Raw genomic sequence first — 23,569 nt, 5'->3', positions numbered from 1 at the left:
AACAAAGAAAGAACTGGTTGATACCCAACTACTTCAGAAGATACTACATGATCAAAAAGCAACAGTTCTTAGTAGAAAGTCCAAACTGTACTGAAGTCATTGACAAGAAATAAAGCTTTAGGAATAAACAATATACCAAATATAATGTTTCAACAATGGAGGAAACATTTGGAGAGTTCCCTCATCTATGTTATAAAATATGGAAGATACTTTTCTGGTCAATTTATTAGAATATCTGTATTTGTACTGTTAGAAAGGTGATCTGACAGAATGCAGAAATTAACAAATATATCAGACAAATCAGTTGGTAAAGATGTTAAAAAATGATCAGTTGGTAAAGATGTTAAAAAATGATTGAAGTAGTACATTAACAGGAAATTGTTAGCTATTTAAGCTGGAGTCAAATATATCTTGGCACAGAATACCAAAAGAATCAACCTTTGTATTTGTCTTTAAGGATTTTTTCATTAAATGTAAGTTAACAAATCATATTGTTTTTACTTTCTTAAAAGTTTGAAGAAAATTCACAAATCATATTGTACTTTCATTAAATCATTCATAGACTTTTTTCAAACATTAATTACAACTGAGTAATGTAATCAACAAAATTTACAATTTAAGCAAGCCCTTATTTTATACTGCCTTTCCTTTTAACCAACTTATTAATTTCTCCTCCCCCTCAGTATATTGATCTTACAAAAGCATTTGAGTGTGTGGAGAGTGATAAATTACACATTACATTTTGAAGAATGAGAATTCCAGAACACTTAATATTGCTCAAGTGAAACTAACAGACAACTAGATAGCAGAACAAAGGCAATACTGAAGAGTTTAAAAGCAGAAAAAGTATACATCAGGTTTCCATCTTTTCACATTTATTCAAATCGTACATTGAGCAAATAATCTAAAAAGCTAGAGTATCGAGGAAAGAAAATGGCACCAGAACTGGACGAAGAACCATTAAGAACATGCAATATGTAGATTACACAATTGTGCTAGCGGAAAGCAAAAACAGACTTGACGTATTTACTGATGAAGAACAAAGCATGTTGTTAATGTTTTAAACCTTAACAGACACAAGACTGAGGTTAAAGATTTCATTTTTCTTGGATCTACAGTCAATACTCATGGGGTTAAAGATTTCATTTTTCTTGGATCTACAGTCAATACTCATGAAAGTAGCAGTTTAAAAACATAAATCAAGTAACACGCCGCAGTGGGTCAGTCTATTTCAAAAGGCTTCTTTAACTTAAAAAGCAATGTTGCTTCCAGAAAAAAGTTGTACCTAATCCAACCCATAGTGTTTTCAATCACCTCATATGCACTGAAAGTTGGACAATGAATAAAGAAGACTGCAGAACAATTAATGCCATGGAATTATAATGTTGGTCAAGAAAATGAAATATATGTCCAAGGAGAGGCAGAAGAATGAATCAACATGTTTTGGAGGAAGAATGGTTGACCCCTGGACAATCTGGGTTTGAACTATTCATGGTTCACTCACAAGTGGATTTTTAAAACTTTTTAATGCTTCGTACTGTGATGAGCATTGTAAGTAACTTTTTAAAAATGCTCTCCAGTTTGAATCCAATTCCTGCTCCTTGGGAGAAAGATAGGCTATCTTTTCCTATGCAACTTAAAACTTCTGAAATCTGCTGGAGTGTCAGCTATGACTCAGTTCCGATGAGTATTTCTTTTTTAAGGTTAGACTCTTTTAACATGCCTTAAGTTAAAACTATGTAGTTTCTTGTTGTTGTGTGTTGTTGAGTTGGAATTGATCCACAGCTGATGCTCTATCAAGTTTTCAGAGGCAATAATCAAAGGAGGAGACTTCCCATCCTTTTTTCAGAGAGCAGATGGTGGATTTGAACCATGTGCCTTTTGAATGCAGCACAGCTTCTGACTACTAGCCTATGCTAAGTATTTTAAACTTAATACAACCTGCGTTATGCAGATGACACAACCCTGCTTGCTGAAACTGAGGAGGACCTGAAGTGGTTGCTGCACAAAGTCAGGGATTACAGCCTTAAATATGGATTGAAGCTCAACATCAAGAAAACAAAGATTCTCATAACTGGGCCAAATGGCAACATCATGATTGATGGTGAAGAGATTGAGATTGTGAACAGCTTTAGTTTGTTTGGCTTGCCAATCAACACTGTTGGCAATAGTAGGCAGGAAATCAAAAGATGAATTGCATTGAAAAAGTATGCTGTCCAGAAGACCTCTAGAGTACTGAAGAGTTACAATGTTAGTCTGGAGACTAAGGTGCACCTGATATAGGCCATGGTCTTTGCAGTTACTTGCTAAGTATCAGAAAGCTGGGCAATGCCTAGGGATGATAGGAGAACTAATGTTTTCGACCTGTGGTGCTGGAGAAGAGTGTTGAATATACCATGGACTACTAAAAGAACAAACAGGTTCGTCCTCAAGAGGGTGAAATGAGGCTGCTCCTTGGAGACAAGGATTCTGAAGCTTCCTCTGACATACTCTGAGCATGCTGCAAGAAGGGACCAATTCTTGGAGAGGGACATTATGCTTGGGAGGATGGAGGGAGAGCGCAAGAGAGGAAGACTTTCAATGAGATGGAATGACTCAGTGACTGGGGTAATAGGGGATAAGTGTGTCAGAAACAATAAGGTTGGCTCAGGATAGATAGAGCAGGGTTTAGAGCTGTTGTACACAGGGTCACTATGAGTTGCAGGCAACTTGATGGCACACAACAACAACAACAAGGTGAATATGATGTTTTAAAACTAACATAGTGAATGAGAGGAAACTCTGGTGGCTTAATGATAAGCACTGCCAACCCACAGGCATGCGATTCAAATCCACTAGGTGCTCCTTGAAAAATGGGCAATCTCTTTCTCTGTGGTTTACGGTGTCTGAAAACTACTGAAGGATCAAGCAGTAAAGGGTTCCAACTTGAAAGCAAAAAAACAGCCATAGTGAATGAAAGATTCAGAGAATGCATGTTTTTAGTTTATGTGATCATTTATCAATTTTTGAGAATGTAGAATATCTACATTCTTAGGGTTTTAACAAGCAAAAAAAAAAAATAACTGTAGTAGGAACACACACAAAAATAAAAATCCTTAAAGAAATGTTAATACAATAGAGGGAAAAGACAAAGAAATTGAAATAAAACTATCTGATTTTAATGATTTTTCCAATGAAGAGTAAATAAGAGTTAGAAAAAAAAAGAGTGAACACTACAGAACTAACTAAAGAGAAATACCAAATATAAATAACCAATAAGCCATGATCAATGTGGACAGATTCATCATGGAATAATAATATAATTGTCAACAATTATGTAAGAGACAGGGATATAATTTAATCCTACCCCAATGGTAAGGCTTCACTATACTCAATGCCTAAGAGCTACTCACTGGACAAACTAAGGAAAAGTTTACCAAAAAAAATGATAGTACAACTTAAGAGGGTTCTAAAACTATGAGGGCAGATATTAAATCACCACCTTTATTTAATTCCAGACAACTCTAATTTGTTCTCTTAAGAAAACAATTCTTTTTTTGTTGTTAACTTGTATTTGAACAAATTTACAGGGTTGTACTATAGAGAAAACAGAGTATTAATAGTATATACATGTTATGCTAGGTACAACTAGTCACATTGAAAATAAAATGCTAAAAACTCACTCACTGTCTTCTGTGGGAAGGACCTGCAGGGAGTAAATCCACTCTATTATATCATCTTTGTTCACCACATCTAAGGAATCCAGCATATCCAGCCCGGAAAGTGCAAAAAATGCAATTGTCAACCTAAAAGAAAAAAATGTAAAATTCCATCTTAACTATAAAACCACTGAACTCTTTTTGGTTCAGAAAAATAATTAACTAATTCTAATTACATAGTTTTAAAATATTCAACCATGTAAAAGCCAATAATCTAGTCTTTTGATTTGCCAGTATCAGTCAAACCTTTGGTTAATTTTATTTGTTTTTTGAAGAGACATTGAGCACTTAAGGAGAGAAAATCCTACTCATCTGAGGCATATATGAATTCACAGAAGCTACTATATGAGCACCTTGAAGCCTAAAAGTAGATTTAAAAAAAGAATCCCTGATACTTGTTTAAAATAAATACATATAAAACATCAGAAAAAAATTAAAATTTTTACTCACTTGCTAAGAGAATTACATTTAATCGCTGATGCTCAATTCTTGAGGAAAAGTCAGGAGAAATTTACTTTTATTCAAATTTGTTAATGAATAGTGTGACCTTCTATGAAAAAACTTTAAAGTGAACTTCTGAGAAGTATAAAGTGCTTTCAATAATAAAAATAAATACAAAAGGATTTACACTCTATTTTCCCAGAGAGGAAGATTTTTTGTCAACAGAATAAAAAAAAGAAATAAAAAAAAAAAGGCAATAACCTCCTCCAAGACTATACACTGAGTCAGTTTTAAACTTTGTGTTATTATATGAAAATTAGTATGATAACCATTGTGCTTTTTACACAAGAGGTTGATATAGAATTCCTTTCCTGTTGAGATACAATCTACAGAGTTGCTTGATGAAGTACTGTTACTTTATTTCCATAGTCTAACAATTCCTCTGATTAAAGACTAAAGTGTATCGGATCCAAGCCAAGGTCCTCTCAATTACTTGCTATGTGGCTGAAAGCTGGATAATGACTTAAGATGACAGAAGAAGAATTGATACTTTTGGGTAGTGGTGCTGGAGAAAAGTATTGCATATTCCATTGATGCCAAGAGAACACTTTCTCCTGGAAACCAAGGTGCTGCTTGCTGGCAAGAATGGTCAAACTCTGACTCATATACTTTGGGCATGTGGTTTGGAAGGGCTCGTTAGTCCTAGGAGAAGGACATCATGCTTGAAAAGACAGGGGGTCAGCATAAGGAAGGAAGATCCTAGGCAAGATGGAGTGACACAGTGACTCTGATAACGGGCTCCAGTGTGTCTGCTATAGTGAAGATGGTATAGGGCAGGGTTCAAATTCCATGTTTACAGGGTCATTATGAGTCGCAGCTGACTTAAGGGCACAAACCACCACTACCACTAATAATAACTACTGTAAATTATATAGTCTAAAATCTTTTAATAAAGCATTCTACACTCTTCAACTGAGAATTAAGCCTTAATACTACAAGGCATACATTATATTAAATTATTCCCTTCTATGCATTTAGAACGACTTTTACCCAGTTAGAAAAATGACTAACAGATTTAATGTTGCTGCTCACCCTTGCTACATTTTCTTGTTGTTGTTGGTTTGTTTGGTTTTTGGGGATCTACCCTTTTCCTACTCCACCATCATCGCTTCTTACTTTTGCCTACACCATTCAAAACCCATCTCCCTTTGACCAGCCCTTGATGTGATGGCCTAAGTCTCAAGCCATCAGGATTTCAGTGATTCTAACATATCATGCTGCTGTCAGTCTCTTATGATGCAGCTAGTATGACTTCAATGTAAAGTTTCTAAGTACAACTGTCATGTACAACTTCTTTTCCTGGAAGGTTCTGAGAAAAAGTCCTTTTTCTTAAACTCACACTTCAGGATTGACTTCTTGTGGGTTGTCTTCTATTTGCAGCCAGGTGCTGATACAAAAGGATGGTTTCCCAGGAGAGAAGAATGTGTCTTCTACGACCAGTGCACAGTTTTTGTTTCTTCTCTGGCAATGGCATCCGCGGGGGGGCCCTGGCTAATGTCCCCATAGTACCTGGGATAAGGTGTGGAGATCAGGAAAGTTCCGCCTCTCTCTCCTCCCCAGTCTCCAAAAACTACTTCTCTGGCAATGGCATCCGTGGGGGACCCTGGCTAGGTGAACAGATTGAGATAGCTAACAGTTTTAGTTTACTTGGTTCCACAGTCAACACTCTTGGTAACAGCAGCCAGGAAATCAGGAGACAGATTGCCTTGGGAAAGTCAGCTGTGAGGGACCTCTCAAGAGTGCTGAAGTGCAACGACGTCAGGCTGGAGACTAAGGTGCGCCTGATTCAGGCTATAGTCTTCGCAATTAGATGCTATGCATCAGAGAGTCGGACAGTGAATAGGGATGATGGAGAATCGATGCCTTTGAACTGTGGTCCTGGAGAAGAGTGTTGAATATACCATGGACTGCTAGGAGAACAAACAGGTTTGTCCTGGAGAGGGTGAAGCGGGAATGCTCCTTGGAGTCAAGGATTCTGAAGCTTCGTCTGACATATTTTGGGCATGTTGCAAGGAGGGGACAGGTCCCTAGAGAGGGACATAATGTTTAGCAGAGTGAAGGAACAGCGCAGGAGAGGAAGACCCTTGATGAGATGGATCAATTCTGTGATCAGGGTGGCGGGAATAAGTGTGTTTGAGACGGCGAGGTTGGAACAGGATAGAACAGCATTTAGGGCTCTTGTACATAGGGTCGCTGAGTTGCAAGCAACTTGAAGGCACATAATAACAAACAACAACATGCATTTAGAAAGCTATTAACTATTAACTAGGAAGTAACTAAGAGAAGTAAGAAAAGAACTCATTATTATACAGGGCTTAATTCTTTGTTCCCTTGTTGGGGACACAAAAAAAGGCTAGTATCCATTTGCTAACAGGAGGAGAAATCAGGAAGTAACTTAATTCCAACCAAAGCATAAGGGAAAAATTGAAAAATAATCAGATAATTTCATAACTAAGTATATTTGAGAACCTCACATTACTGCAAGACTATTAACTGTAGACTGGGCACAAAACTAGGAAATGTCTCATATCTTAATTTAATTCTAACAACCAACTGAGATCCAACTAGTTAAGGGATTAGATTCATCAAGGTAAGATCAGAATTAAAGTCAACTGAACCTTCTGTATGTGAGCGGGTGAGAGTGGTGGTGATGTTATACAACAGGTCAAAACTAAGACTTTGTAGCCAAATGAGAAGGGCTTCAATTTGAGGTTTGACTATTCTAGTCAGAACACTCTTTCAAAGTCTGTTTCTTCACCTGGAAATCAAGACCACACCTCAATTACTGTGTCTACTTGGCCCACAAGCACACAATATTATGGAACGTTATTATTGTTTTCCTTGGTTTGGAGGGACAGAAATAACAATGGTGTGATAGAATCTTTGAGCTGACAGTCCAACATATTATACTCTATGCTGCCGGAGCAACCTGCCTGCATAGTTAGCTCTATTGCAAGTATATTCACCTATTACCCAGAACACTATTTTTATGTTATTAGCAGTGAGTTCTTGAGTTAAAATATTATATAAATTTTCCAGATGTGCAGGTTGGGTTTAGAAGAGATTGTGACAGTAGGACACTATAGCCAATATTAGATGGATCTTAGCTGAAAGCAGAGAGTACTAAAGGAATGTCTATTTTTGTTTCAAGAATTATGCAAGGACATTTGACTATGTGGATCACAACAAGTTGTGGCTAAATCTTGAAAGAAATGGGAATCCCAGAACACTTGACTGTTCTTATGCAAAAACTAGACTTAAACCAGAAGGCAGTCATCAGAACAGAGCAAGGAAACACTGCATGGTTCAAAATCAGGAAAGGTGTACACCAGGGATGCACCTTGTGTCCGTATCTTTTCAATTTATATGCAGAACAGATCACATGGGAGGCAGGTCTTTTTCTTTTTAATTGAGATTTTAATGAAAGTTTATAAAGAACTTGGGTTTCCAATCCTTTATTGTTGAACATTTTTCTCCCTGTCCCTTCTTCCCCCTCCCGCCCCCCAGATAACTTTTTCTCTTCAGAAAAAAAGTTCTTTCATTGTTATACAGTTGTCATCTCCCATCTCCCACCCAGATCGCTTTACTATGTATCTCTTATTCTGGACTCTTGTCATGACAATAATACCTAATCATATATTCCTTTTATACAGTTCTCTCCCTCGTCTGTTTCAATGCCATGTACATTATTTATCCCCTATTTTCTTCATTTTCCCCCAAGCTCCATGTCAGTCCTAATTTACAACAGTGGCATTATGCCATATTTGTCTTTTTGTGACTGAGAAACTTCACTCAGCATAATGTCCTCCATGGTCACCCATGTTGTATATTTTATGAGTTCTCTGTTGTTTTTTTTTTCACTGATGCATACTATTCCATTGTATGATTATACCACAGTGTCTCTATCCATTCATTTGTTGATGGGCACTTGGATTGTTTCTGATTCTTTGCTACTGTGAACAAAGCAGCAATAAACGTGTGTGGAGGCTGGTCTTTATGAGGAAGAATGTGGCATCAGAATTCAGAACTGGAGGAAGTTCATCAGCCTGCGTCATGCAGAAGACACAACTTTGCTTGCTGAAAGTAAGGAAGGCCTGAGACATAAGCTGCAAGAGGTCAAGGACTGTAGTATTCAATATGGATTGAAACTCAACATCCAGAAAACAAAGATTCTCACCACTGGGCCAAATGGCAGCATCATGATAGACAGAGACTGAGATTGTCAACAGCAGTTTCAGCTTGCTTGGCTCCACAATCAACACTCTTTTGGCACCAACAGCTAGGAAATCAAGACAAACTGCATTGGGAAAATATGTTGACAGAGATCTCTCCAGAATACTGAAGGGCAATGATGTCAGTCTAGACACTAAGGTTCACCCAATCCAAGCCATGGTCATCACAATTACTTGCTATGCATCAGAGAGCTGGATAATGACTAAGGATAACAATAGAATTGATGCTTTTGAGTTGTGGTGCTGAAGAAGAGTTATTGAACATACCATGGACTGCTAAGAAAACAAACAGGTCTGTCCTGGAGAGGGTGAGACCAGACTGCTCCTTGGAGGCAAGGATTTTGAAGCTCTGTCTCATATACTTTGGGCATGCTGCCAGAAGGATCCAGTCCTTAGAAAAGGACATCATGCTTGGAAGGGTGGAGAGCAAGAGCAAGAGAGGAGACTCTTGATGAAATGGATTGACTCAGTGACTGAAGTAATGGGGGTGGCTGTGTTGAAGACAATGAAATTGGCTCAAGATAGGTCAGGGTGCAGATCTCTTGTATATAGAGTTGGTATGAGTCACAAGCAACTTGACAGCACGTAATGACAACAACAATCTTGTTGTTGTTCCTTGCCTATGACTCCTAGGGACCCTAAGTACAACAGAATGATATTTTGCCCAATTTTGGAGCACCCTCAAAATCTCTCCTATACTTAAATTCATTGTTGCAGTCACAGTTAATCCATCTTGCTGAGGACATTTCCTTTCCTTCTCAAACCCTCCCCCTTTCCAAGCAATATGGCACTTTGTAACGGATTGCCTCTTCTGTTAACATGCCCAAAGTACATGAGATAATATCTCATATTGCTTGCTTCTAAGGAACACTGGTTATGCTTTCATTCATTTAGCTGTTCATGGTGTATTTAGCACTCTTCCAAACCACAATTCAATAGGATCAAGTCTTGAATTTTCCTTATTTCTTGTCCAAGATTTGCATGCATATAAAGTCACTGAAAACATCATGTCTTGAGTTAGGTGTACTTTCACTTTTAAACTGACATCCTTGTTATTTAGCACTTATATAAGGAGCAAAGGCTACATGGGGATGGTCATATCTGACCTCTATCAATGGAGAACCAACCTATCAACAACAGCCACAACACAAAACCAATTCCCATGAGGTCAGACATATCCTGTATGCTCCCCCCATCTTTCTACTCATCCCAATACCAATCTTACTGCTTTACTAGGTCCAAAATCTGATGTGATAGTTCACAGGCCACACAGATCTGTATATTGGGGAAGTCAAAAGTCTGTAATTCAGGTTATTAGCAGCATATAATCAAAAGGTACTCAGGGGCAACTAAACCTTGAGCCTCATACCTTTAGGCCAGTTTTAGAAAGTACTTACCCCTGCCAATTATGGCTCTTTCCCTCCTACCCCTGTCCTTTAACAAACTTGGGCAAAGTCTCTTAGATTTGTTTCCATGGAGGAGGGGTAGCAGTCCCAAGGTCAGCTCCTTTTCATGTTGAGTCTCTGTTCCTCCTCTTTGGCCACAGCTACCACAGGGCTAGTTGGCATAAGACTCAGTGGCCCTGAAGGGCATTCACTGCATGCCTGTTTGTTCTTTGATAGTGGTAAGATTCTCATTCTGCTGCTGGATCCTCTCAATTTAATGGCAGGACTAGTAAATCCCTTTGTGGATAGCCTAATATGCCCTATTTGCATCTTCTCACCCATCCACATGGCAAAGTCAGGCAATGTCTAGGAAAGCTATTTTGAACAATAAACCCTTAACACCACAGGATATTTTTCAAGAGATCCTTGGAATAGATTTGCCCAATGAAATGCATTAATTTCTTGACTGCTTCTTCCATGGGCTTGATTATGGACTGAAGTAAAATGAAATCTCTGATAACTTCAATCTTTTCTCCATCTATCCTGATGTTGATTAAGGAGCCATGCAAACTAAAACTGCTAACAATCTCAATCTCTTCTAACAAACTCAATCTCTTTACCATCTACCATAATGTTGCCAATGAGCCCAGGGGTGAGATCTTTGTTTTTGTCAATCCATATTTAAGGCCACAGTCCTTGACCTTCTGCAGCAAGTGCTCAGGTCCTCCTCAGTGTCAGCAAGTGGAGTTTTGTCATCTGCAGGTTGATGATGAGTTTTTCTCTAATCCTGATGCCACAATCCTTCTCATAGAGCCCAGGCGGCCGGATAATCTGTTCTGTACATAAGATTGAAAAGTTACGGAAATAGAACACATCTCTGGTGTACATCCTTCCCAATTTTAAATCATGCAGTGTTTCCTCGCTCTGTTCTGACAACTATCTCCTTGTCCAAGTACAGGTTTTGCACAAGCACAATCAAGTATGCTGAGATTTCCATTCTTCTCAAGAGTTAGCCACAGTACGTTGTAATCCACACAGTCAAATGCCTTTGCAGTCAATGAAACACAGATAGACAGTCCTCCAGTGCTTTCTGCTTTCAGCCAAGATCCACGTAACATTACCTATAATATCCCTAGTACCATGGCCTCTTCTAAATCCAGCCTGCACATCTAGCAGTTCTCTGGTGATGTGCTGTTATAGTTGGTTTTGAATAATTGTCAGCAAAATCTTGCTTGCATGTGATATTAATGATATTATTTAATAATCTCCACACTCTTTCTTTAGAATGGAAACAAATATGAATCTTTTCCAGTCAGTGGGCCAGGTGGTTCTCCTCTAGATATCCTGGCACAACTTGGTGAGTGCATTCAGGGCAGCATCTGTTTTTTGAAATATGAGTGATAACAGCTTTTGTTTGCTTGGCTTCACAATCTGCACTCTTGGTAGCAGCAGCTACAAAATCAAAAGACGAATTGCATTGGAAAAATCTGCTATCAGGGACCTCTCCAGAGTACTGAAGAGCAACAATGTCAGTCTGGAGACTAAGTTGCTCCTGATCCAGGCCATAGTCTTTGAAATATGTGTGATGCATCAGAAAGCTGGACAATGACTAGGGATGACAGAAAGAGAATTGATGCCTTTGAGCTATGGTGTGGGAGGAGGACTGAATATACCACTGACTGGTAGGAGAGCAAACTGGTTTGCCCTGGAGAAGGTAAAATCAGGCTGCTCCTTGGAAGCAAGGATTCTGAAGCTCTGATATACTTTGGGCATGTTACAAGGAGGGACCAGTCCTTAGAGAGGGACAATACGCTTGGGAGGGTGGAGGAACAGCACAAGAAAGGAAGACTCTTGATGAGATGGATTGACTCAGTGACTAGGGTAATGGGGGTAGCTGTGTCAGAGACAATAAAGCTGGCTCAGGATAGAGCACTGTTCAGAGCTATTGTACATAAGGTCATTATGAGTTTACAGATGATTCGATGGCACATAACAACAACAACAACATGACACTGCCTATTGATAAAGCTTTGAAGACTTTTATCTTCTTGATATTGAAATGTAATCCATATTGAATGCTGTATAAAGTCTTAGGTCTTTTTCAATAAATGCTTCAAGTCTTCATCACTTTGAGCAAGTAAGCTTGTGTCATTTGCATAACTAAGGTTACTGATGAGTCTCTAATCCTGATGATACATTCTTTATACAGTCTGTGTATTCTGAGTAATTAAGTTTTCAGCATACAGACTGAAAAGGTAGGGTAAACACAAACAGTACACTTTCTAATTTTATACCATGCAGTATTTGTTTATTCTGACTGAACAACTGCTTCTTGGTCCACGTATGGGTTCTGCATAAGCATAAAGTTTTGGAATTTATTTTCTTTTCAATGTTATCTGTGCTTTATTATGATCCACAAGCTGAATGCCTCTGCAGGGTCAATAAAACAAAATTTTAGCCATGGTATTTTCAACTGCTTCCTAAGCATCTGAAAGTTAAGACAATGAAGAATAAAAAAGAACTGATGCCTTTGAGCTGTGGTGTTGGTGAAGCTTATTGAACTTATCATGAAATGTCAAAAGAACAAATAAGTTTGTCTTGGAGGAAGTGTCAACAGCATGCTTTTTGGAGGTAAGGATAATGAAACTTCATCTCACATATTTAAGTCATATTGTCTGGAAATGCTAGTCCTTGGAAAAGACACTATGCTGGGAAAAGTAGACGGTTAGCAAAAGATGACCCTTCATGAAATAGACTGACACAGTGAGTACAACAATGGGATTGAGCATGGCAGAGCTTGTGCACAACAGGGCAAGGTTTCCATCTGTTGTTCACAGGTTCACAGCTGACTAGATTGCATATACCTAATAAACATCTTTCTGGTATTCTCTGCTTTCAGATAGGATCCATCCATCTGGCACCAGTATTGATTCTTGCTTCAAAGATTCTTACAAATCCAACTGAATTACTGGTGCTTCTCTATTGATAAACTACACCAGCTGTTTTCTTACTAATATCAAGTACAAATAAGGATCTTTTCCAGTCAGCTGGGCAGGAAGTTGTCTTCCAAATTTCTTGGCGTAGATGAGTGAGCATCTGGGTATCTGCTTGCAACATTACAATAGTTTAAGTGTTTTTAAAATGCAGAATCTCAAACTTCATCTGAGACCTTTTTGAGTAGAATCTATATTTCAACAAGGTGACTTATATGCACATTAACGGTGGGAAACAATACTATAATAATTTGTTGGCCTATCTCTTCCCTCTCATCAATCAAACAGTTCTCAAACTTTCAGTGTGCCTGAGTACCATGTGTAATGCTTGCTATAACAAAGACTCATAGACTTGTAGTTTCTAATGCAGAAGATCTGGAGAGGAACCGAAGAATGTACATTTTAATAATTACTCCTAATTTTACTGGAGGGAGATCTGGTGGCCTCATGGTAAGAAGCTGTGCTGCTATCCTAAAGACACATAGTTTGAATTCACCAGATGCTCTGCCATTGGGCAATCTCCTCCCATGTGATTAACTGCCTCTGAAACCTGCTGGATGGTCAGTTATGTGTTCGAGTCGGACTTGATTGCACACAAAACCAACAAAATCTTCCTGGAGCTCTAGTGTTATCTATGCTGAGGGGCACTGCTACTTCAAAGGCAGCATCTCTGTGGTTCAAATCTACCAGCGGCTCCACTGGAGAAAGAGGCCATCTTCTCTCACGTCATTCACAGCCTGCTGAAAACTTGGTGAATTGGTTCCAACTCAATGGCACTGAATCCCACTACATTTATGTCTTTGGTCTCCTAAGTTTATACGGTGAATTGCAGGGAAGAAAGATGACAAGGAGTGTGGGAATGGGGGGGAGGGGATAGTCTGCAGAGTCCCTTTCCTCACTGACAGGGAAGAGGTCTAGAAGGTGGTGATTTAATGTACTGTATGGTATTTGAGTAATATCCCAAATCATATAAACTAATGTTAAACACTACATGACTGTGAATCTGTCTGCTCTCCTAGCTTTTTACTTAGGAAATTTTTTAGCTGGGCAGGCAGTAAATCAGTTATATCACAGAGGGAAAAGGAAACTTGTAAATGGAAAGACTAAGTAGATTATGAATGCTATATAAAACATGGGCTAATTGCCTAAACAGTGACATTTGCCACTTGAAGGAATAAAATTATGGAAAATGGTCAGTAATGTGTTCTTCAACAAAAAACAAATTTTAATTCCTACTACCCAAACATGGGACAGTAGCTCTGGTGGCATAACCCACTGCTGGCACTGCTCTGGCAGTTCCAATGCACCAGTAGCTCCAAAAAAGATGGTCAATCTTTTGTGCAATTTACAGCTTTCAAAAACCTGCCTGAAGGTTGGCTATGCATTGGTTCCGATGTGATGGCAATGAGTATGAGTAGGATTACCCAAAAAATACAACAATATCACCATAAGAATCTCAAAACTCTCCAAACCACTCGTGAAAACAAAAAAATATACTGGTAATAAAGTTCATAACACTACCCTTGATACTCACTAAACCAATAAGGGGTTAGTTTTCCCACTTTTCAGAAGTTAACAGAAGAACTAAGATAACACTCATATAACATGTACCTTTATTTTAATCATTCGAAAAAGTTAAATTACCAATTTTCTTACTCATTTCTTTTTTGTCAGAATAAGAGAAGAAAATGTGTCTGAATGTTCAGTTCAATATCAGTCTTCCTGAGAATTCACTAGCTGAGAGTCAGCTGTTTCATTTCTACCAGAGCTGAAACAAATACAGGAATGAATACTCAAATCACTTTAACACTGAAGCAGATGAATTACAATACTGGGTAGAGAATGTGATTTGGGAAAAGCATTGTTTTATCTTGAAACTATAGCATCAGTAGACATTTTGAGACCTTTGCTTAAAACATTAAGGCACTTCACAGCATCTTAAAAGTCCATTATGAATTATACACACCATGAAAGAACTTGATGCTAAAATAAGGAAAAGTACAGACTATGTGAATCAGGTGGCAAAAAAATAAAATTTAAAACATTATAAAAAAATAGAATATTACAGCTAATGTTAGATGATCTTTGCTGAAAGCAGAGAGTACCAGAGAAATATCTGTGTTTCATTGACTATGCAAAGGCATTTGATGGTGTGGATCACAAAAAACTGTGGCTGACTCTGAGAAGAATGGGAATTTCTAGAACACTTGATTGTGCTTATGCAAAACCTACACTTGGACCAGGAGGTAGCTGTCAGAACAGAGCAAAAACTGCATGGTTCAAAATTGGAAAGGGTACGTGTCCTATCTCTATATCGTTTCAATCTATATGCAAAACAGATTATCCGGGAGGCTGGGCTCCATGAGGAGAAATGTGGCTTCAGGACTGGAGGAAGAACAACAATGTGCGTTATGCAGATGACACAACTCTCCTTGCTAAAACTGAGGAGGACCTAAAGCGCTTGCTGTAGAAGGTCAAGGACTGCAGCCTTAAATATGGATTGAAGCTCAACATCAAGAAAATAAAGATTCTCATCACTGGGCCGATCACTGGGCAGCATCATGATAGACGGTGAAGAGATTGAGGTTATTAACAGCTTTTGTTTGCTTGGCTCCACAATCAACACTCTTGGTACCAGCAGCCAGGAAATGAAAAGACAAACTGCATTAGGAAAGTGTGCTGTCAGAGACCTAAAGTCCTGAAGAGCAACGATGTCAGTCTAGAGACTAAGGTTCACCTGATTCAGCCTTTTATCAAAATACTTAGAATTCTCATAAACAGAATATCCCTAACTCTCCAAATGTTATTTATCAAAATATTTGTTTTCATCCCATATCACTACAATCAGCTAGATTTTGGAAATCTTCATTTGGATTTAGGTGTGAGTTCTGCTAAGGAGCCCTGACAGCATACTGCATACCTAGCGGCTGACCCTTCAGTGAGTTCAAATCCACAAGAGGCTCTAAGGAAGCAATATCATCTGTTTCCTTCCTTAAAGATTTACAGCCTCAGAAACTTGACAGAGGCTCATCATTTTGAGCTGGAATCAATATGAAAGCAGTGAAACTGGTTTGGAGGAGTTCTGCTAGTTGGTTAGTATCAATGAAGAAAGGAATATAAACAGTATTTCATTCATGTTTTTCCAAGAATATATTCTTTCTTAAAGGCTCAGCTCATAGTCATTCAACAAATATTAGTACCTAAGTATTTATGACATGGATCAAGACTCTAGTGTACCACTTTATCTCTACTATGTTCTAATAAAAGATGGAGTGGTAGTATTGGGTGCAATCAAGTCAGCTTCAATTAGTCATTTTGTGTACAATATAAGGAAAACACTGCTGGATGTTACCATCAAGTCGACTATAACTCATGGCAACCTTATGAACAGCAGATCTGAACTTTACCCTACAGAACTGGCCAATGTCATGTCTAAGCACTTGAAATTTGACTAGTCTAAGACGAGGAATAGACTTTAAATTTTCATTTAATTTTAAACTACAGTAGTAAAATGGGGCTAGTGGCTGTCATCTAGGAAACTCTGATTGCCTAATAGTAAGGAGTTGCACTGTCAACCCAAAGGCATGTGGTTCAAGTCCAGAAAGACAGCTAAACACAGCTGTGCTAGCCTTACAGAGGTGAACAAGACAAATATCTTGCCTTCATTAAGTTTATAACGAAGTGTGGAAGAAAATAAATACTTAGTTTCATTTGGTGACTTGACTGTATCTTGTTGTAGAAAAGCGCCTCAAAATAGAAGGTACCCTGCTAGTAATGTGGGTTAGACACTGAGTTGCAAAACCAAAGGTGAACAGTTTCAATCCACCAATCCTTCTGAGTTGGTAGGATCAGTCAATTTCCTCATGCAACCCTATACAAATTACTTCAGCACCAGTGGGTTTGATTTTTGGGGCCTCTAAAGAAATTTGGATTAGATGCCTGCCTCCCTATATAATCCCACAGAAGTTATACTAAAAGATAGTGTCATAGTCAAAGTCATTACCGAGGGGTCAGACCTGACTGACCTTCCAGAGGTTGTAGGAGAGATCATTAAAAAATGGTTGGAATAGTACATAGATAAGAAACTGCCAGAAGTTCAAGCAGGTTTTAGAAGAGGCCATAGCACCAGGGATATCATTGCTGATGTCAGTTGGATCCCGGCTAAAAGTAAGGAACACCAGAAGAATGTCTATTTGTGCAAAGGCATTTGACTGTGTGGATCATGACAAGTTGTGGCTGTCACTGAGAAGAATGGGAATCCCAGAGCATTTGACTGTGCTCATGAGGAACCTATACCTGGACCAGGAGGCTGCTGTGTGAATGGAGCAGGAGAGTACTGCATGGTTTGGAACTGGCAAGGGAGTGTGTCAGGGATGTATTCTGTCTCCATACCTGTTTAATCTATACGCTGAGCAAATTATCTTAGAAGCTGGACTCTGTGAAGAGGAGTGTGGCATCAGGATTGGAGGGAGATTCATCAGTAACCTGTGTTATGCAGATGACACAACCTTGCTTGCTGAAAGTGAGAAGGATTTGAAGCACTTGTTGCAGAAGATCAAGGAAGGCAGCCTTCAGTATGGATTGCATTTCAATATCAAGAAAACAAAGATTCTTACCACTGGACCAATAGGCCGTGTCAAGATGGATGGAGAGGAAATTCAAACTGTCAACAGCTTCATCTTAGTTGGATCTACAATTAACACCCTTACTACCAGCAGTCAGGAAATAAGTAGATGCATTGCAACAGGTAAATCTGCAGACATAATGTTGGGAAGGGTGGAGGGTTGGCAAAGGAGAGGAAGACCTTCAACTAGGTGGACTGACATGGTGACTGCTGCAATGGGCTCTTGTGTGTCAGGAAGTTTGAGGATGGCTCAGGACAGGACTGGTTTCAGATATTCTGTTCATAGTGTCGCTGAGTCGTACTGGACTCAATGGCACCTAACAACAACAATGTATTACAGGAGGTGTTTACCCAGCTTTTTCCCTCTGAGCATCTGGAGGATTCATTGCCGCCTGAGAGACACTCTTTCGGGTTAGCAGCACAATTCCTTACAGACTAAGACACTAGAGATCCTATTATAGCACAGTATTACTGAAAAGCTTTTTCTTGTTCAGCTGCACTCTAGCAGCAATGACATCCCGTCCAACAAAAAATGTCTTGATCGTTGTACAGAGAATTAATTCATTAAGTTTCCACACTCAATCCAGGCACACACTGTTAAAATATAGCCAGAAGCTAACAGTTTAAACATAGCAGGGTAAAATGAGCAACACAGCAATCGGGATCTAAGACTGTCGCTTTTTTTTTCGTTCTTGTCATCCGTAATTTGTTCTCTGAATGGCCAATCCCGTTGCTTGGCCCTTGCCAAACCACACTCACAGGCTGCTCCAACTCTACCAAGACTACAGATTCATAAAATTATACATTTTCTTTTGCTAGTCTTTTACAGTTAATTTATAATTCCTGGAAAGTTAATTTCTTTTAAAACTTTAGAGGCGCTCTGCTAATCCTAACACATTAAACACCATATAATTAATAAGAAATTATTTTGGGGAACGGAAGAGAAGCACAGAAAAGGCTTATTTTCTCTAAAACCGACGAGAAACCCTTAGGATGTTCTTTCTTGCTTGAAAATACTGAGGCAAAAGAACTCTCGGATATTCAGAGTGGTGACTCACAGGTTTTAGAAGATAAAAAAGAAGGCTCAGGTTAACAGGAAAAATGGGCTAAACAAGGAAAGGGTGGCAACTGGAGATTCCAAACTCGCCCATCGTACCTCGGGCAGTGGGGGTTGGGGCCGCTGAGGGTCACCGCAGGCCGGCCGGGGGTGGGAGATGCTGGGTCAGTGGCGGGAGGGCGGAGGCGCAGCTCACTGCGGGCGCCCGGCTAGCCTTTATTCCGCTGGGGCCCTGGCCACACGTTACCTGCTGGTCTCCAGAGAAGAATAGCGCTCCGGCAACATCTGGAGGCAGCGCTGGAAGAACCGCACATGCCGATCTCTCAGGAAATCCAGGCGCTCTCCTTCACTGTTGCCCGCTGACTGCTCGTTCTCCGTGGCCGCCATGCTGCTCCGGAAGCGACGTCTCCCGCGACCCGGAAGCAATTAGACCGCAGCGCTAAGAAGCCTTAAGGGGCCACCTGGTAGCCTGGGTCAGGCGGGCCACTAGTCCGCATTACAGGCTGTCAGTTCGAAGTCTTATGTGGCATTTAATTTTTCCAGTTTCTCGCTAGGTAGTGCACAGCTCATCTTTCCTATACTAATCCTTACAGTTTGAGAAACCAAACACCTGGCAGTCAGCCCACAAATCCTTCCGGTGAGAACTTTTTAATTCTTCCTTCCATAATTGGGTTTGCAGCTCTAGTCTGCAACACTTAAGGTCCCCATGTGATTCCATAGGTACTGGCTTGCCAGAAAACATTTTTATTGTGTCGAAAACGTAACATTGTAACCTTCAACACAACTTACACATATACAACTCTGTGACCCCAGTGACATTTTAAAATTTAGTGTCACCATCGTTACTATGTTCATCCAAAACGTTGTTGTGAGGTGCCTTCGAGTTGAGTACAAAGTATAGAGACCCTATGGGCAAAAGAGATTAATCTTTTCCTATCCTGTGCCATCATCCTCATCATCTCTGATAAATGTTGAGCGAAATTCTTTAGTCATCATGTCAATTCATCGCTTTTCCTCTGTGGCTTGCCCTCTGTCTTTCCAAGAATGTCCTTTCACAAAGGACTTCAATCCAAGTGTACTTCAATCTACATGTACAAAGTATGAGAGACAAAGCTTTGCCGTCCTCTTCTCCAAGGAGTACTCTGGCTGCACTTTCTCCAGGACACAACTTGTCTCTTTTGGCAGTCCAGGGGACAGTCAGTACTCTTCTCCAACACAGCAACTCAAAACCATCAATTCTTCTTTCATCCTTACCATTTCTCCAGCTCTCAGATGTACAGTAAGTGATTGAAAAGACCATGGCCTGCAAGCATATCTTAGTCTTCAAAATAACATCACTGCCCTTAAGTATTTTGGAGAGGTTCCTGAGAGTGGGCTTGCCCAAAGCAATACTTCTCCTGATCTGACTGCTAGTATCAAGGATGTTGATTGTGGATCCATGTAGGATGAAATCACCAACAGTTTCAATCCTTTCACCCTTTGTCATGCAGCTGCCTACCGAGCCAGGGGTAAGAACATTTGTTTTCTTGATTTAGAGAAGTAATCCATATTGAAGGCTGTAGTCTTCAATCCATTAGATTATCATTAAAATAAACTCAATGTCTCCAAACAAAAATTACCCCCTTTCTTTCTCCTTCCTACCTTTGTAGCCATAAACAATCTAGGGTTTAAATATTAATTTACTTTGTGTGAGATGAGACAAGACAGTAATTATCCTTTAGTGAATAACTATTTGCCTCAGCAAGATGTTTTCAAGGTTCATGCATGCTGCTGTTAAGTGCTCTTGGCAACTATGAATAATAGTAACCATACAAACCATAGATTTAAACCTTTTCCTATTTGGTGTCATCCTCACATTCTCCACCATACTCAAGCCATTGTTGCAGTCACTGTGAATCCATTTCCTCATAAGATCTTCTCTTGACTGTCAACTTTAACACCAGGGTGCTCACTTTCCGCAAGTAAGATTGTGTCAACTGCATAACACAAGTTGTTGATTCTTCGCTCTGATCCTGATGCTGCCATTCTTCGTAGAGTCCAGCTTCACAAATTCCTTAAGTGCAGCTCAGTTACCCCCCCCCCTTCCTTATCATTGGTTCTTCATCATGTGGTAGTTCTTGTATGTACCTTTGAGTCAGAACTGACTCATAGCTACCCCTCCAGTGGGTTTTCAGAGGCAGTAAACAGCACAGGAGGAAACTGCCCATCTTTCTCCCACAGAGCAGCTAGTAGATTCAAATCCAGTGCCTATGACTTGGTAGTGGAGTTCCAGTACTTCCTGAAGTACTGAACATCAAGAAGATAAAAATCCTCCCTATTGTACCTACAGGCAATACTGTGATGGATGGTGAAAAGACTGAAATTATCAGCAATGTCATTTTAATTGGGTTCACAATCAACACGACTGGTATCAGCAGTCAGGAGATCAGGGGACATACTGCACTGGGAACGTCTGCTGTCATGGACCTCTCCAAAATACTGAGAAGCAATGTCAGTTTAAAGGCTAAAATGCACTTGATTCAGGCTATGGGTTTTCAATCACTTGCTATGCATCTGAGAGCTGAACAATGAATAAGGATGACAGAAGAAGAATCAATGACTCTGAATTTTTGTGTTGGATAAGAGTACTGAATATCCTATGAACTGCCAAAATGTCTTGGACAAAGTACAGCCAGAGTTCTCGTTACAGACCAGCATGGTGAATCTTCATCTTACATATTTTGGGCATGTTGTTAGGAGAGGGCTATTCCTTGGAATGGGGTATCATGCTTGGAAAGGTGGAGGGTCAGCGAAAGAGGGAAAGACTTCAACAAGATGTATTGACACAGTTACTGCAGCAATCAGCTCAAGTATGTCAAAGATGATGACTGCACAGGAAAGGACAACATTCAAATCTGTTGTTCATAATGTCGCTAGGAGTCATACACAACTCAGTGATATCCCACAACTACTTTATCAAGCATGCTGTTATTCTCCAAGGACTGACGCCTCCTGAAAATATGCCCACAGTATGTGAGACAAAGTCTCACCATCTTTGCCTTTAACGAGCAGCCTGGTTGAACTTCCTCAAAGACAGAGCTCTTGTTCTTAAACCATGTAATATTCCCTTATTATGTTCAAATGACTACTTCTCAATCTATGTACACGTTTCATAGAAACACAATAAAGTGTTCTGGAAATCCTATTCTTCACAATACCATCCACAATTTATAGTCAATTCCTGAGGCCTTCTTTTTATTAATGTATTCAGTGCAGTTTGAACTTCTTCCATCATTACCGTATGGTACTTCTCAAAATGGTTAGTATTATTCAATTCTACTTCATACAGTGACTGTATATTCCTTCTACATAACAAATCCAAGCTTCAAGATGCAATACTTAGAGGTGCCATGGGCAAAATCTGAGTGATCCAGGAAGCACTGAAACAATGGAAGGAATACACAGAAATCACTACACCAAAAAAGAACTGGTCACTATTAAAAAATTTCCAAAGTATATGAACAAGACCTAAAAGTTGTGAAGGAAAAAGTTTGAGCTGCTTTGAAGGAATCTGCAAAAAAATAAGGCCCCAGGCATAGGTAGGATACTGACTGATATGTTTCAACTAACAAATGCAACCCTGGACATGCTCACCAGTCTATGCTAGGAAATTTGGAGCTGCCTGGCCGACTTATTGGAAGAGATCCATATTTGTTCCCATTCCTAAAAAAAGTGATCCAACAGAATGTGGAAATAATCAAGCAGTATAATAAATACCATATGCAAGCAACATAATTGTTGAAGATGATACAAAAAAATAGCTGGAACACTACACCCACAGGGAACTGCCACAAGTTCAAACTGTGTTTAAGAGAGGTCATGGCACCAGTGATATCACTGCTGATAACAGATGGATCCTGGTTGAAAGTAGAGAATACCAGAAGAATGTCTATCTTTTTTTATTGATAATGCAAATCGTTTTGACTGAGTGGATTATAACAAATTATGGCTAACATTGACAAGAATGGGAATCCCAGAATGCTTAATTGTGTTCATGTGAAATTAATACTTACACCAAGAAGCTGCCTTATGAACTGAGCAAGGGAACACTGCATGGTTTAAAATCAGGAAGGTTGTGCATCAGGGTTGTAGCCTTTCTCCATACCTATTTAGTCTGTATGCTGAGCAAATTAGCCATGAAGCTAGCTCTATGAAGAAGAATGGTGGCATCAGGATCAGAGCAAAAACTCACCAACAATCTATTATGCAGATGACACACCTTTGCTTGTTCAAAGTGAGGAAGACCTGCAACATTTACTGCAGAAGATTAAGTATTACAAGCCTTGAAAATGAATGACATCTCAACATCAAGAAAACAAAGGTCGTTACCACAGGGCCACCAACATCTTGCTAGATGGAAAAAAGACTGAAACTGTCAATGACTTCATCTTAAATAGATCCACAATCAACACCTTGGTACCAGCAGTCAGGAGATCATGAGAAGTTGTGCTTTGGGCAAGACCACTGCCAATGACGTCTCCAAAATACTGAAGAGCAATAATGTCAGTTTGAAGACTAGAGTGTACCTGATTTAGGCCATATTGTTTTCAGTTACTTGGTACCTATCTGAGAACTGGACAATGAATAAGGGAACAGAAAAATTAATGCCTTTCATCTGTGACGTTGTAGAAGACGTTGAATATCCCATGGATTGTCAAAAGAAACAGATGTGTCTTCTTGTCGCTCATACTTAGGACATGTTGCTAGGAGAGGGGTATCATATTGGGAAAGGTGCAGGGTTGGTGAAAGAGAGGAAGAACCTCAGTCAGATGAACTGACATAGTGATTGTAGCAATGAGCACAAGTGGATTAGAGACGATGAGGATGGTACAGGATAGGAGAGGATTCAGGTCTATTTTTCATATTATTGCCATAAGTGGTACTTGACTTACTGCACCTAACAACTTTGTTCAGTATTTTGGTCATAGAATCCTTTACTATCATTTCAGTTTTTTTAAAGGGTGTCGGGTTTTCTTGCTGTTCTTTTTCAATTTGCTGGAGATATTGGGTTAGAGAGTCAATAGTCTGTTTTTCCTGTCT

The 23,569-nt window shown here is 39.5% G+C and overlaps 1 protein-coding gene across 1 annotated transcript in view; it reads right to left on the bottom strand.

Annotated features, from left to right (window-relative positions):
• PGGT1B (protein geranylgeranyltransferase type I, beta subunit) overlaps window positions 1-18,891 on the bottom strand; it is a 121,563-nt gene extending 102,672 nt beyond the window's left edge. Inside the window, exons 1-2 of the mRNA XM_006886676.1 lie at window positions 18,738-18,891; window positions 3,667-3,785 (exon numbers count right to left, since the gene is read on the bottom strand). Coding sequence (XP_006886738.1) covers window positions 3,667-3,785; window positions 18,738-18,877 — 259 coding nt within the window. The 5' untranslated portion in view covers window positions 18,878-18,891. The remainder of the gene's footprint in view (window positions 1-3,666; window positions 3,786-18,737) is intronic.
• Between the last annotated feature and the right edge of the window lie 4,678 nt (window positions 18,892-23,569).

Source organism: Elephantulus edwardii, unplaced genomic scaffold (assembly GCF_000299155.1).
Source record: "Elephantulus edwardii isolate Elephantulus edwardi_28Jun2011 unplaced genomic scaffold, EleEdw1.0 scaffold00050, whole genome shotgun sequence".
NCBI lineage: Eukaryota > Metazoa > Chordata > Mammalia > Macroscelidea > Macroscelididae > Elephantulus > Elephantulus edwardii.
Note: the sequence above shows the minus strand (reverse complement) of the source record. Positions and strands in the feature narration are given on the sequence as shown.